This window comes from Triturus cristatus, chromosome 1_2 (genome assembly GCF_964204655.1).
Source record: "Triturus cristatus chromosome 1_2, aTriCri1.1, whole genome shotgun sequence".
NCBI classification, from domain to species: domain Eukaryota; kingdom Metazoa; phylum Chordata; class Amphibia; order Caudata; family Salamandridae; genus Triturus; species Triturus cristatus.
In genome coordinates this window covers 918,937,415-918,954,461 of record NC_140580.1, presented here as the reverse complement: position 1 = coordinate 918,954,461, position 17,047 = coordinate 918,937,415, and the positions used below count along the sequence as shown (strand labels likewise).

Genomic DNA, 17,047 nt, shown 5'->3' with positions numbered 1-17,047 from the left:
TGGAGCGGTTTCCTCGGCCTCTGCCTTTGATGTTGTTTCCACGGTATCCACCTCTACTATTCTTGTTATAGGTGGGCTGTGGACCTCCTTTAGTGTACTGCTACTGTTGGGAGTTCTGCGTTTTAGATGGTCCTCTGTTGCTAGAGCGACGAAAGGACCCACTCCGAAACTGCTGGGATTGCAGAGCCCCCATAGACTTTGCAGTCTCTGTATCTTTCTTGAGTTTCTCTAGGGTGGTGTCAACCTCGGGGCCAAAGAGGGAGTTAGGGTTGACCGGTTGGTTGAGTATAGTTGTTTGTATCTCTGGTTTGAATCCAGAGATTCTCAACCAAGCATGCCTTCTTAACATGACGCTGGTGTTGATAGCCCTAGCTGCAGTGTCAGCTGCGTCAAGAGCGCATTTAATGCAAGCGTTACTAATGAGCTTCCCTTCTCTAATAAGTGTCTCCGCTCCTTCTTTATACTGATCTGGGAGGTGCTGCATCAGTGTCTCTAGGGTATCATAATGCGCCCTGTCGTATCTAGCGAGTAGTGCCTGAGTGTTGGCAATTCCAGATGTTAGCTGCCTGTGCAGCAACCCTCTTTCCTGATGTTTCCAAGACCTTAGACTCCTTGTCAGGGGAGGAGCATCACCCGTTGTCTGTGAGTTGGCTCTCTTCCGAGCATTGGAAACCACCAACGAGTCTAAAGGCAACTGTCCTTTTATGTAGGCAGGGTCCACTGGAGCTGGCCTATATTTTTTCAATTCTAGGGTTAAGGACTCTCGCCCTAGTGGTCTCCTTAAAAATGTCATTGGCCTGTTAAAGGACCCCCTTCAGCATGGGCAGAGTTTTCACAGATCTTTCTGAAGTAGAGAAGGTATCCATTAGAAAGTCGTCCTCAATAGGATCAGTGTGGACCTGTACGTCATGATTGTTGGCAGCTTTCAATTAAGGCATTGAAAGCAGCAGTGTCCTCTGTAGGAGATGTTTTTGCCACATAAGCCTGTGTGTCCGGAGCAGTATGTGTGTCCCCTGCATCCGTATTGTCCACCCAAGGTTGGTTTTGGTCCTCAGGGTCAGTATCCACAGGATAAGTGCCCTCAGCAGCACCATCATCTCCAGCATCTGTATCAGAGGGTGTGGGCGAGAATGGCCGAGTTTCTGGTGTGCCAAATGGAATATGTTCCACCAGAACTGGTGATGTGGTCCTCTTCTGTTTTTAATGGAATCCTGTACGGCTCCATTGGTGTCTGTTACGATTTTCCATTTGTATATGGAAAGCCTACCAGTGGTGGCGTCGATAAACTGCCGTGGAACCTAATCGTCGTGAGGCACTGCAACAGGTTTCTGTCCCATCTGTATTCCTGGTGGTAAAATCGACAGTTTTCTTCGGGTCGAGAGCTTCTTGCGGGTCGAGACCCTTCTTTGCGTCGAACACTTTGTCGCACCGCTGGTGGGAGGCCGAACTTGATACGCGTCGACGCGATGTGAACCGCGCTGACCGTTTGGCTGCAGGGCTGTCTTCGCACCAGTTGTGGAAGCCTTGTCGTGGATGCGTAATAACGACTCGACACCTTCTGCTTGACGAAGGGCGATGGCGTCGTGGATTGGACACGGTCCTTCGACGCCTTCTTCGTTGTGGCATCAAGCCCCGTACCAGATGACTTCTTCTGGACCGGAATAGTGGAATGGGTTCGCTCTCGATGGCCGCCCTCCATATCGGTGTTGACGCTCTTCGGCACCAATGCTTTGGGGTCGGTGACCTTGGCTTTGAGTTTCGCCGCCCCCTTTGGCTCGACGTCCCCATGACCTCTCTTGGCGTCGACAACCGTCTTGTGTGTCTTCAGCTCCGAGGCCTTGTCGCTGTGGAGAGACTCCTTTACTTTCGGTGCCGTCGCCTTCAGTTTCGATTCTCGTTGATAGAGTGATGGCGCTTTGGATACCGATGGCTCTTTAGGATAGTTAGACGCCGGGCGTTTATGCGGGGCGGAAGAACAAGAGGAATGATCTTGGGTAAGGCCTTGTGGCGATCCCGCGACCTGAGACTTATAAAAAAAAACCTTGATGGATCTACACAAATGACCCCTTGCTGAATTAAGAATTGTCTTTTCGAAAATGTATAGCTTTCCAGGATCCATTCTTGCTTTTGTACCCATTTCTGCCATTAACTGGAAGGAGGTCAAAAGCACAAAAAAATAGCAAAATTAGGCTATGTCCCAGAAAAATGCCAAAACTGTAAAAAAATGTTGGGTTTCTGACAAAAGTCTGGTATCCCCGAAAAGCTGGGAAAATGGTGATTTCAACCCCACAAACCCTTTTTTGATAACATTTGCAGTGAAAAACCCAGATGCTTTCATTTGCAGCCCGTTTTTCCAATTTTTCCGAAAAAAACCTAAATTTTGCTGTATTTTGGCTCATTTCTGTGACCCCTCTAGGAGAATCCACAAACCCTGAGTACCTTTAGAATCCCCATGATGTTGGAAGAAAAGGATGCAAATTTGGCGTGGATACCTTGTGGTCAAAAAGTTACAGGGGCCTCAGCGCGCACTACCACAAATAGCCAAAAAAGGGCGTGGCACAGGAGGGGAAAAGGCCTGGCAGCGAAGGGGTTAATGAATATTCCCAAACGCAGCTCTGCCAGACCAGCCCTTTTTTGTTTACACTGGCTCTCTATCCAGGAAAGAACAGGTTCAAGGCAATGTGCATTGTTCACAAATCTATTTCCGGAAAGGGTCCTCCATGGTTTCAGTCAATGGTGCAATTATATCTCCCCAAAAGGAATTTGAGATCCAACAAACGACTACTCTCAGTTCCTATGATCAAACGGTCACGATCTGGAGGTTCGCGGTTCTCCTAAAATGCAGCCAAGTTTTGGAACCAGCTTCCAGAATATTTACGTCTTGAATCTGGTTATCTTAAATTTAGGAAACCGCTTAAAACCTCTTTCCATGATCAGTGTTGTGTTTTTTTAAGGTGTCACAACAAGCGCTGGGATGCCCTTGGGTAGCCATGCGCTATATAAGTGTGTATTCAATTAAACTCCTTGACCTCTACCAGTCGAGTCTCAGAGCAGGGCACACTACTGAAACAGCACTAGTAACTCATCGTTGAGGAAGCCTTGAGATCCCTTGATCAAAATGTCCCTGGTCTTCTGATCCTTCTTGACTTGTCCTCAGCATTTGACACCAGATTGCTCTTTAATATAGGATGGGTCTTCCGGGCCCTATCAAATTGGTTTGCCTCTTTCTTACAGAACGGCACACAAATAATCAAGTTAACCATTCCCTTGCAACCAGTACCCCAGTCACTATTGGAGTACCTCAAGGCTCTGCACTTTCACCCACTCTTTTCAACCTTTATTGAACCACTTTCTGATATTCTGAACCATTCATTACCACATGTATGCTGATGACCTGCAACTGTACTTGAAGATCTCCTCTCCAGAGAACACAAAAACTTTAAATTATGCACTCTTACAAACTAAACAATGGCTAGCCCAGAACCATTGTTTGTTAAATACTCAAAACAAAATTCCTTCGGATTGCCCACTGAAACCACTCTGCACCTACCCTGTACTGGCTTCAACAACTCACTGCTCTTAACTGCATCCCTTATGTTGTCTCTGCTAAATCGTTAATTAGAACCTTGGACAAACACCTTAATATGCAATATCACATCAGTGCAACTATCGGGGGAGTCCATCTTCAGCTCAACACCATCAAGAAAATCAAGCCTTTCCTTCCGCCCAAGTACATCCAGCCTGCAGTACAATCCCTAGTTCTCGTGCCTGGAGTATGGTTTGGTGACCCTTGCTGGGCTACCTAAAACTAGTTTGGCTCCACTCAGAGCTACACTAAACTCATCGGACAGGCTCCAGAAAGCATGACCACATCACGCCAGACCTAATTCAACTAAACTGGCTGTCTATCGAAGTTTCAAGATAGCTTACCTGACGCATAACACTATTCATTACAACACCCCGGTTTACCTGGCAAAAAAGCTTAAACTATCTGGCTCGAGTCGGTACTTCAGAAGCTTGACCCTCCTACTTTTGAAACCTCCAAATTCAAAAAAGAAAAGAACTTAAAATTGTCCTCTCTGGTCTAGCGCCAAGAATTTGGAACGCTCTTCTTGTGATCAGATGCACCCATCCACGGCATCTTTCAGGAAACATGTTAAATGGCTAATCTTGAGTGAACAACAGCATTAACTTGGTTACCTTTGCAAGCCTCCTCGTTATCCGGTTTTGATACTCTTATCTGTATCTTAAAGTTGATAAGCCTAGATTTCCATGTATCTATGCTGTACCAAAGCATAAGAACCACCAATCCCCACCAGGCACTTATCACAATACGTAGACACATTTTTACAACCTCTGGTACAAAATTTACCAGCATACATTAGGGACACAAAACACATCCTTAGTATACTGTCGGATGTCACATGGGAGGAGGGTATGATATTAGCAACACTGGATGTCACATCCTTGTATACAAACATTTGAACAGATCTAGGGATTAAAGCAGCCAGAAAATTCTTGAGCAAGAGACCAGCTACACAGTGGGCACATGCAGAGATGATAATCACTATGATTGATCTAATTCTTAAGAACAATGTGTTCCTTTTTTAACCCCTTGTGTGCCCATGACGAGCTGGACTCGTCATGGGCCGCGGTTGCGCTGTGCCCATGACGAGTCCAGCTCGTCATGAACCCCGCACGCTAATGCAACGACCGGCACAGGGCGGGGAAAGGGCGTGGCACACAAGGGGTTAAACAAAGTGGTACAAACAAATACAGGGAGTCACCATGGGCTTCATGTTCTCTTTCATATGCCGATCTGTTCATGGGTTGGTTTGAGGAGGTGTGGATCTGGGGCCCGAAGGGTACCTCTTGGAATGAATCCATCATCTATTGGGGGCGTTACATCGATGGTTGCATCATGATTTGGTCAGGCTCCATGGTGAATCTAACGAAACTATAATCTGAGTACATCACAAATAGAATTTTTGGATCCAACACTCTTTATAGAGGACAACCAGATACAGAGTAAACTTTACCGTAAACCGACCTCATGTAATGCTGTACTGCAGGCAAGTAGCGCACACCGTAAACACGAAATAAATTCCATACCATATGGTGAATTAACTAAGGCAAGGAGAAATTGCAGTAAGAATAGTGATTTTATAACATGAAAAAACATCATGAAACAATGATTTTAAGCTAGAGGATACAACACACAAACAATCAATATGGCTGAACATAAAATCTTGAGAACCAAGAGAGGATACTCTAAAAGACAAGCCTGTTGAAGGCGAAACCTCCCCACAAGTCAGATTAATAACAAACACAATGAGGTAGCAATTGCCCTCAGAAATCGTATGAAAAAACATTGGGGGATATTGAGCAAGGATAAATCACTGATCAAGTAGGTTACAAATCAACCTTTGATTACATACAGAAGAGGCAAGAATATCAAATCGTGGATTAGTCCTAGTTATCCTAAACAGATTCAAAGACCTAATTGGCGAACACAAACGCTTGGGGTTCTACAAATGTGGTGGATGTAAAATCTGCCCCTTAGCAATGAATAACACCAAAGTGTTTCATAGTCACTCAGGTAAACAATACGAGATCAGACAAATGATTAACTGTAACAGCTGTTATGTGATATATATGATCAAATGCGGGTGTGGTAGCTTCTATATAGGAAGCACGATTAGGGCCCTAACGGAGAGAATCTATGAACATCTGAGGGCCATTAAAGATAATGACACCAGATATGTTACTGCCACACATGAATGGATGCCACGCTCAGGGGACACAACACAAAATCATTCTGTGGAATAGATCAGATTAACATGGACCAGAGGGGTGGTAATCAGGAATTACACCCAAGACGCAGGGAGGCTCTGTGGATCATGAAGCTCCAAGCGGTCGAACGCGGGATGAACACAGACCATGAATTACACTATTTCCTAGGTGACTGAACATTAGTGACACAGGACAAAGATAGTGACGTATAGAAAGCTAGGCACTGCAAATACACAAACTTGTATTAGATGTATAATGATTGTTATGTGCTAATATGATCAGGAATATACCAATTGTACTAACAAGATTGTATTACATCAGAACTGCTAAGTGCTACAGGAGTGTAACCTGCATACAATATCTAAGAATGATCAAGTATCAAGGATGAGAGGATCTGTATATATTTAACTGCTGAAGATGTATAGTTGAATTAGGGCTTGTCCAAACTATGTTCATTGAATGTAGATCATACTGTGTACTATACATATTTTGATGGAATCTAACATGGAGCCAAACATTATTGCACTCAATTTAGTGATGCTCTGACACCCCCCCCCCCCCCAATTGAAGCGTGTTTCCATCTATTTTTCGCCCAATATCAAGGGACTTTCTATATGCAATTTTAAGAAATATGGATCCTTTTGATCCTTTCCTCTATCGGATGATATATATATAGTCCATTTTTAGGTCGGCAGACTTGTGATGCAATTGGGATGTATAATACCCTAAATGAATATCTCACCTTACGAATAGGCAGCGCATTAATCAGAAATAATCTTTTGCTATAATTGTGCACCTCGTTCATGATAATTCAGATCTAATACTATTTCAGTAGTGAGCTAAATATTTGAGCCACCATGTCTATTATATTTTGGTGGGTAATGCTAACCAAATTATGCAAAGTGTAGGACTCAAGATGGCGGCCATTAGACATTACAGATGCCGCTAGCCCGCACTACCTAGTATTAATTACAATGGTACTATATGTGTCTTAAATGTAACAATACATGTGATTTTAGATAAAAGTTCGTTTATACATAGTAAATGTCTTAGTTGAGACGATTTCGCGTTTAGAGAATTTGAGTAGATTATGGCGGACGAGTCAGCCACCTAAGATGGCGGCTGACATTGGTTTATGTGCTGCTGCAGTCTACGCACTAGTTCTATAGTTTTTCAAATATTAAGGGAAGCACTTCCGGCAGAACACTGGCCATACTGAGGTGCCGGAGGTCGAAAACAGACTGAAACGCGGCTGATTTCTGGTATGGACCTGCGTACGATATTAGGCCTTAAATAATGGCTGGATTTATTTAATTAGGGACCTTGAATCTTTATATTTAATTTTAGCGTGTCGTGGGTTGATTGAAATACACAGCCCCTACTTGAGCACAAGACGTATACTTCGTGCATTGCTGGTAAGCCTAGCGTTGAACACACGGGTCTGGTGTGATTTCGCCGTTCACTCTAGCACTAAGTTGGTGAACCATGGAAACAAATTGTGTTCCCATTCAGATTCTCCACACATTGGGAGTTCTGTATACCCAATGTTCGTCTTTCTTGGTCATTATTGGATATTCTTAAAAGGGTTAAGGTTAGAATCTTCCTATTGGTATACACTCACCGGCATATAATGCGTGCAGTAACGGCACCTTAACATGTAATGGTGGATAAATGCACAAATGGATGAGTCTGTTGGTGCAATGTTGTTGTAAATTTCTCATCACAAGTCTCAATTATAAAGCATGTACACTATGATCTGTGATCATTTTGGCAATTATGAATGGTATGCCATATTTTCTTAAATCGGACCTTGCTAGGTTCTTTCAGATACATGTTAAAACAAAACATTTTCGTGGAATACTTGCAACATGCCCAGCCATAATCAGGCTGGGACGGAATTATAACCAGTCAGAAGGTATGTTCTTGACCTTATAGATGGTGTCTATATGGATACATGCACAATAGGACGTACACCTCAGATGTTATTTCTTATTGTAGGCACGCAAGTGTGTTTCATTGACTTGAAGGTAGGCCTGGGTTTCCCAGCAAGCGTATCTTCATATAATATGAATATGGAATGTCACTGGAATGGTGATAATGAGATGCACCACTCTTTTCTTCCTTTATCTATGATTGGCCACATCCCCTCCTTTTTCATTGGGTGATTATCTATATTGATTGGCTTGGCACGTTAGACACTATCAAACTATTATATGACTATTTTGTAAAAATGATATGATAAAGTAATTTCACTGTTTTATGTCGGATGCACTTTTAAAGACTGAGGCATATTTGATGCTGACTTAATGGGTAATGTTGGGACCACATACAACTCACATGCTGTAGATTATACTACTGATGCCCGAATTTCTTGGGCTTACACTGTTTTTATATATGTTTTCCAGCCCTGAGGACGTCGCGGGTGTCTTGTCCCGAGCGACGAAACACGTGTTGGCTGGAGTCACAACAAGACAACTATTAAATTATTCATATTTTCTATGTACTCTGCTGTGATAACTTAAGTTGACTTGTTATAATCATTTTGAATGTGTGCCGGGGCTTGAGTGAAATACTGTACAGATCTGCTGATATAAAGGGTGAGGTTTTGGATGATTACCTCCTCCCCAGGCACCTATAGTGATAACCGAGCTACCAAATATTCACCGCAAATAGTGAGCGCCAATTCCATCCGGGGTTCAATCATCCAAACAAGTTTGTACTATTGATACTCTTTTATACCGCTTGTTCGAATTGTAATATGCTTTTCTGTTGACTTATCTTGTTCTATTTACCTGAAACTGAACTGTCCCTGCAGGCTGGCGGACTGCCCTTGCCCCTCGATTGTTCCCCACTTTTCTTGACTTTGTGGTTGTTTAACCACCTCATTTGTTACATTGTGTTTTACTCTTGCTTTCGCCACTTTGTACAACGCTCGGATACCCGTAAGGGTCATGTTAGCGCTTTATATAACTTTCCAAATAAATAAGACTATCAGTCTATGCCCATGCGCACTATTAAAAGAAGAGAAGTCACATTACCTTGTGACTCGAAAGAGCTTGGAAGAAAAACTTGCACACATATGGACCCAACAGTAGATGGCCGGAGTATGTAAAGCATTTGCATCTACAGCCACACATGCCTCGAACACAAGGTTACCATCTTATAAGAAAAGTAAAATGCTGTTGACTAGCAAAATAAAAACAAACATTTTTTTTTTACAAAAAGGAGACGACAGCTACTAATGGTAAAAAAAAAAATGCATAGCATGCAACTAATATTTAGAAGCTGCAAACAGTTGTAGAAAGTGTGACTCACTGTCCCCCAATCAGTATCTCAGAGCAAGTCCATACGTCAAGTAGGACATGGAACACTCCACAGGACAAAGATTTCCCCCCCCCAGATTATAAATGGCAAGCCGTCCTCTCTAGAGAAGCATCTTTCATGCAAAGTGATCAGAAGGAATGGTTGAAGTAATAAAGGAAGAACAGAATAAAAAAGCTAAAATTAGTCAAACAAAGCAAGTACTTCATGAGATAAAGCATGTGGTTGAGAAAGAGGTATTGTAATGGGGCAATGATTGAACTGAAGATGGATGGCCTCTACGCCAAGTACAGGCACCCAGAAAAACAGGGGTTCACAATCTCTGCAGGTTAATTTTGTTGAATTGCATGCCAGTCGGAGGAGTTTGCTAGCTAGGAATCTAACATTATAAACGTTTAGCAAACAGGAAAGCGTTTTTGAACAAGCTGAAAATCAGACAAAATAAAGTGCAATTGATATGTGAATGCTTAAGCTACAAACGACAAAAAACATTTTCAATATTTAATAAACTTTTATTTCTTTATTAGGTAAATTAACATTATCTACAGGAATAAGGTAGAAAGACATTTTAAAACTGTACAAGCAACAAACACAGTTCTGGAAGAAGACAAGAGTTTGGAGAACCTGTGCCCACTTTAGCAATGGCGGAAGACCGCTTGCATTAAAAAGGCAAGAGTGTCCAGCAATTTCAATAGCCATGTTACAACTCCTTAGGCATCCAATGCTACCAGGAAGGCCCCTCCAACACCCCAAAGCATAAAACCTTCCTAAAAGTGAACGGAGAAGGGAAAATGTCCTAATAACAGGTTTCTTGGGACCATTGTGCGTTAAAAAATATACTTCATATTAAAAAAAATGGTACCAAGAAGCAGGCAACATACAAACTCACAATTCAACATATATTAAACAATTTGATAAACTCATCCAACAATGGTACCTTTGTGACAAAGTCCCAGACAAAATGTGCAATGTAAAAAGGGGTAAGATTAGAGGGGAGAACCTGGTAGGGAGCCCAGTCCAGCAAGGCCAAACCAATCAGCGCAATGTAGCAGAAGAGATACAGATCCCAGCGCTGCCAGGCTTCTAAATGAATGGTGCACCTATAAGGCTGGGGCACTTTCAAGAGTACAGCTTGAGGTCGTATCAGAAATAGGCTGCAGAGCATGGTTGCATTCAGCCACCGTACTTCATTAACAGCCCCCCCCAAAAAAAAAAGCTCAGTGCAGCAAGGATGTGGAGGATGAGAATGTGCCAATGCCATTTCCTTTTGGCATGGAGGATACGCATCTGTGTTGGGCAAGGAAAAGTATATAGACGAGTCAATGCCACTTCACCTGCATTCCTAAAGAGGCGAGCACAAATTCTTGATCAGCAAAAATGGGTTAATAGTTTAAACTTTCTTCCCCCATCTCGCCTGCCCTACTCACAGGTGAAGGCACTAACTCCAGCATCTCACCAATATAAAGTGCGGTATCAAAAACTCACATCCTGCAAGAATCACTATATCGTATCTTCTCATCAGCAAAGCAGCAATGACTTCATCCCTGGTCATAAACATCTAGCCTACACTGCACCTGCAGGGTCGTGGATCTTCTGGGTAAAAGCAGCCCGATAAGATTTAAAGTCACTATTGCACTTGAATTGTGAAGGTGAGGAGCAAATTCTCTCCCGCCACGGCAGCTCCTATCTTTTCACGTTCTGCAACACAAAGTTGAGAAACGTAACAGCAATGCCTGTCCTCACCCCAGGCTTAGTGTTAAGTTTTGGGACGACATAAAACGAGCAAAAGACATAACCAAAAAGAACATAGAAACAAGACCTTCATTCTGAATAAATTACTATGCTCAGGAACGAAAAAGCTGCCAGGTTAGAAGCATTGAATCAACTGAAGCATCTGCAGAAGACCAGGTTAGAAATGGTGGTATGTGGCGTTGATGCCAGAGCTCCCATGATCAGATCACAAACTTCCCTCATTACAGTCCCCGGTACCTACAGCCGTCCGTACTCCACGAAAGCAAGCCATTACCATATGTTTTGCATCAATATTCTGCATTCTTTTGATCCACTCGCCTTTAAAAAAGGGTGGCACAAGCTTAATTGGGACTATGAGCAGAAACATTACTTCCACCAAAAGAACCTTCTAATACTTGGAACATGCTGGACAGAAGAAAGTTAGAGCCCTTCCGTTGGATGTACTTCTCAGGCAGTACGAGGACCTCAGCAGCAGTCTCGGTTACAGGAGTTGAGGGCACAACTCTGGCTGTGAGAGCTAGATAAGTCCACATTGTGAGCACACAGAGCCATGCTAATCCCATGGTCACTGGTATAGTAAATAGCCCTTGAGAGAGGCTGGCAGTGGAAGGCTATGGATTTCGCTCCGTCTGTCTTTTCCCAGAGCAAGGCGCACAGACCTTCGACAGAGGTCCATCAGAGGCAGGGGTTCCGCTGCAAGAAGAGAAAATAGATTAGGGCGACTGTCCTCCATTAATACAGGAATCTCATGTTAAAACAGTCTACCCCACATGAACAGGTGGTTCTCCAACGTAGTGTACCTCACCCACACCCAGATTTATCCAATTCACCAGTTTGTTCCTGCGATTTTAAGACTAGGACCTTTGGAAGAATCAATGACAATTTACTTACAGCTTAAAATGTCATCAAAGTAACATGAAAATGGCATATTTAGGTTATCACTGTAGGAGGTTAAGATTTGGCAATGGCAGTGTGAAAAAACTGGGGCGAGGTGCAAGCATGAGAGATAGGATGACAACATGCATGCAAAGCTCATGATGCGACTGGGAGCTGTATCATTCCAAATGTGGGTGGATGAGTAATGACAAATGTGCACACAGGCCTGACCACGTGCACACATACCAATGATCCAGCCACCATTTCTTTTGTTTACCGTTTTAAGACTGCGCTCTTGAAACTGGAGCAGCCAGAATGCAAATAGCAGCAGCTAGGTCCGTGAAAGAAAGTTTTATTGCAATGGGTGGCAGAAGATTATTATTTTTTTCTTTTTAAAGCCAGGGAGGAAACAATGGATGAACTGGTTGGTGGGTGATGAGCCAGCATAACAGAGCTACCAAGGGGTGGATGGGTGGACATTTGAAAATAAAAAAAAAAGGAGGAGAGCAAGAACACACAGATTGAGTGCTTGAAGAAACAAAAGTTATTCCCTGAATGTGAGTAGTGGAATGGGAACACACAGATCATTTCCTTTTGCAACTATTTACCTCCCAGTCATTAATTAGGAGAGCTGGCAGAGTCCCCAAAAGACTGGTGCTTCCTTGTGGCACCGGTCTTCTAGTTCAGCAGTTGGGGATACCTCTGCATCCCTCTGTAGCGTAGCTGAGCTTTGGAGTCTATTCAGTGAACAATTGTCTAAACTGACAACAAAAAAAACACCCACAACACAAAGGGTAGAGTAACCAAATGTTAGGGAATACATAAAAATTAACAAGCTTCAAGTTGGAAAATTAGTGTGAAATGAATGGCTCAGCAAATTGGTATGGGAGAAATTCAGGGTGGAATTATTGGGGGGGGTGGGTCTTGGTATGGTGTGAGAATAAGTCAAGGTGCATTGTTTATGGTGAGAAAAAGGGTTACAATTGGGGGTAAGTTCAGAGTTGAAGGTAGGGATAGGGTTTGGTTAGGGTAGCTTTATTGAATGGGTGATGGTTAAAGTAAGGGACAGATTAAAGCTAGAGTTACCCAACATGTTCATGATTGTGGAAGCAGTATGTGTAAATAGAGGGCTGGCAATAGAGGCAGGACAAAGCAATCCCACAACCCCACGACATACTCCTCCTTAACCTCAACTTTAAACAATTGCGTGCAATAGCTGATTATGGTAACTGCGAACGCCAAAAAAAAAGGGGGTAGAAATGACAGGTTTAAAATGGCTTCTGTCAATATAAAAAGCATCATGTTTTAGGGAGAGATCACCCAAAGCCTCCGTCACACCTTAATATGTCATCATGCAGGTGAAAATGTAATCAGTCATACGCATAACAGGATTAATGCAACATAGGGGATTTATTCTTCCCCAGGAGGTAACTAATCCCACACGCAAGTGGAGATTTGTTGCTCATGGATATTTGATGATCTGCATTGATCAGATGCATCCATCAAGTGATCCTCAGAGTTACCCGTAATGGGTGGAGGAGGAACAGATTATCCAGTGAAAGGGAACTACAAGAGGAACCAATAAGAAATGACTGGACCCTTCTTTGATTTTTGCAAAAAGTCAACAACTGGCTCAGCCGAAGTGAACATCCCTCCAGCGAAAAGCCAGGACATCTCAAATATTCCTTACGTGAAAAACAGAAGGGGTGGCATTGTTTATATGAGCCAATTTGACGGCTCACTACTTTAATGCCTACTTCACTGAAGTACAACACCATAAACTGTTCATCGTCCCAGGATATCTGCCCCTAGCTTAAACAGGATGGACCTCCTTCACATGATCTGAATGTGCCCTATACGCCAGCCCTTTTGAAATGGGTCACAAACAAGGGGACTACTTTAACTGGAGATCAAACTTGCATAACCCTTAGAGGGCAGACCAGGGATGTGATGACAACTGGCAAGGCAGGCAGGCTTTAACCTAGCCATGCAATTTGGAAGAGAGGGTTTCAATGACAGCATGGAAGAAAATGTTACTTACCTTTGGTAAGTGTCTATTTGAGAGATACCTCTACCTGCAGATTCTTCACCTGTGAAAATATCCCCAGGAGCCATCTCAAATCGGTACCCTTTTCTGATTCCATCTGGCAGTTCCTTCTTGGCACGGCATATATTTTAGTAATCAGAGTATAACTGAGCAGGACATTCTTCTGCCTTTTCTGCTGCATGTATTCCCCACAAAGAGCTGGTTGCCAGAACATATCGCCTTCATGAGCTTGATGTAAAAACTAAAGTTTTCCTTGGTCGGGTGAGGCCATGGGTAGGAGTGAGGCTTGTCCCAGTTGGAAAGGGGTAATCACATTAGGAAGGGAAGACATAGTCCGGACAACTAATTGTTCCATGAAAAATCATGTAAAGGGAAGATTTGCACTACCTGGGTGCATCTCAGTGACCTCTGTAAAGTAATGAACACCCCAAAAAAAAAAAAGAGAAAAAAAAAAGAAAAAAAAAAAAAGACTGCCAAAACTGTTACGAGCGCAAAAGCCGCAACTGCCATCCATGAAGTGGCCCAAAGGGATGGCCCATCACCAAATGTGGGAAGGGAACAAAAGACAGCCCCATCATAAAAGTTAAAACAAGTGACATAACAAGAGGAGTTGAAGGAAATATAAGAGGCAACTCTTCCAAAGCACTCCATCATGATGCGAGATTTGAAACAAGGTCGTTAGTATGGAAGGATGAGTATTGTCAAGGCAGCAATGTATCCCTTGCAAAGGCTCGCCGCAGAGCATTGCTGGGCATGCAAAAACATGAAATGAAGGAAGTTTATGTACGAGTCTTCAATGAAACAAATTTCTGCTCCACAAACCTGACAAGTATTCCACCTTCCGGAGTGGATTTTTGGTAGACTGGCTGTTATGATTAAGTGGACCATCTCTGAACATTGGGGGTGCAGCACCTGCCCCTCCGAATGGGAAAGGAAGCTCACCCTGAGACGTAGACTGAGCATGGAAGTCCGAAAGATGTGCCGGAGGTCTGTTGAGCAATGATAATGATTTGCGCAGTCATGACTAATCTTCCTCAGAACTTGGGGAATCCAGTATTTGAGAAAATGGAGTGAAGTAAAGCTTCACGTCAATCAAAAGGAGTCCCCAAAAGCTCTTCGCAGTGGATACTGAAGGGCACAGAGGTAATCTGAATTGTTCCAAATGACAAAGCCACCTGAGGGATGATCATCATAGCTAAAATGTACTGGATCACATCTAGGTGGCAACACCATTTGTAGTTAGCAAGATGACAGAAAGCGAGGCTTTCAGCCAAGGTGATCAGAGAGCAAGCCAAAATGGTTGCAACTAGGTAGATCTCGTACTGGTGCGCATGAGCCCAGACTCACTTCTGTAACAGATAAGGTAAAAACCATACTCCTCCCAATTTGTGGATGTAACAGACAATTGTCTGACGATCTGGACAGACCGAGTGCAAAGAGTCGAGAGGAAGGCTTTGCATGCTAGCCGCATAACTAATTAAAAAGTTGATGTGCAGCCCCTGCTCTTCTAGAGATCTGAATACTCGGATATCCAATTCCTCCAGTTGAGCACCCCAAAGGGTGGATGCATCAGGCACCACCATAATCATTCCTGGTGGAGGGTAGGACAACATATTGAGAGACGTGCTCCTCCAACCACCAACAGGCATGGTCCAGCATCCCAGGAGATTGTGTGACAGAACCCCTCCTAACCCAGCATAAACCTTAAAACAACCTGTGGCGGTGCCACTTGAGACCACCCACCCAGAATGTTGTATCCTATCCAATACTTCCCCCTATGAACTGGAGGTGCAATGGGGGCTCTATGTGAGACCTGGACACATTGATGAAAATGCCCAAGATGAACAGTAGGCAAGCTGTTGCCTGCAACTAATGTGACACCATCTGTGACAAGCCGGTTTTGAACAGACAATGGTCTAGGTACATGAATATAGAGATTCCAGACCCTCCCAGATTGCCATAACCACCATCGCTTTGCTGAAGATTTGAGATACAAATGTTAACTCCAATTGGAGGATTACACACTGGTAGGTAGTGGACGCCTAAGTAACGCAAGTACTACCTGTGAGGTGGTAGGATCAGTATGTGGAAACACGCTTCCTGCAAATCTATAGACACCACCCAGACAGGGACAGAAAATGTAATCAGTCCTTGTGCAACAAGTTGAAGACCCTGAGGGCTAGAATCAGACGCCGACCTCAGTCTTTCTTGGTAACCTTACATACCAAAAGTAGCACCTGTGCTTAATTTCCAGCTCTGAAGTCAACCCCACCACTAATTACTGTAGCAGAGTTGCCACCTCCTGCTGCGGGATCTGAAATCTGTCTAACTGAAGCGCATTTGTGAAAGGGCTGGGCAGTTCTGTGCCATTTGAAGGACCCACTGGTCTGATGTTCTGGTCTTCCAGGCCTGTAGAAATGAGGATACCCACAGGCTGCATATGTTCCTTTCTGGGTTGGTGGGTGTAGGTTACAAAGTACACCCCAGGGGGCGCTTACAGCCCTCCTGACCTTTACATGCAGCTCACTGGCCAACAGCAGCACTGATGCAGCTGTTAAGAGAACCTTAACATTCCGAAAGATGTTAAATAAACTGGCAAGCATTTATTTTCTCACTAACTGAAGTAAAAGAAAAGGAAATAAGGTGCCCTGCACCCTATGTCTTTAAAATGAATGTGTTTCATTAGATATCTTTGAACAAACTAGTAATGTTCTAGTCTCTGCAAGATCAAAAAAGTGTATTTCATCAACATGCAGAAGCGTTTCAACATAGTACATCCGATTAGAGTAGTGCATGGAGGAATATATATATATATATTTTTTAAGTGATGGTTTAAAAAAAATGAACGTACAAATGTTCATGCCTCCTACTCTGACAACGCCAGTAGTCAACTAAGAGGCAAATCAGTGGTCATATGGACCCTTTGGAGTCGCAAGGGCTATTGTACACGGACAATATTACAATTCATTAAATTAATCACATGAGAATGATTTATATAGAGTGCACATTCTGAACCAATGTATTTCAAGGTGCCCTTATATTGGATAATGATGAAAGAAGTCAAAGTGAAATCAAGCCATTGACTAGGATCAAAATTTGGAAAAGTGGGAAGCTGGGGACTGATCTGAATATTTCATTCCAATTTAAAAACCAAATGCTCCCTTTTTACACAGGACTCTCCCAATGTAGTAATGCAAGCAGGGAAGGCTTACTGCATGGCGTTTTAGAGGAATGGCAATTTAGATACAGCATAACAGT

The 17,047-nt window shown here is 43.2% G+C and overlaps 1 protein-coding gene across 7 annotated transcripts in view; it reads right to left on the bottom strand.

Moving 5' to 3' along the window:
- Nucleotides 1–9,605: 9,605 nt before the first annotated feature.
- The window catches only part of SPSB1 (splA/ryanodine receptor domain and SOCS box containing 1), a 131,606-nt gene continuing 124,164 nt past the window's right edge, over nt 9,606–17,047 (bottom strand). For all 7 annotated transcript variants that reach the window (XM_085609761.1, XM_085609760.1, XM_085609753.1 and 4 more), the window contains exon 3: nt 9,606–11,559. In XM_085609761.1, the coding sequence (XP_085465887.1) occupies nt 11,432–11,559 (128 nt within the window). In that variant the 3' untranslated portion in view covers nt 9,606–11,431. The remainder of the gene's footprint in view (nt 11,560–17,047) is intronic.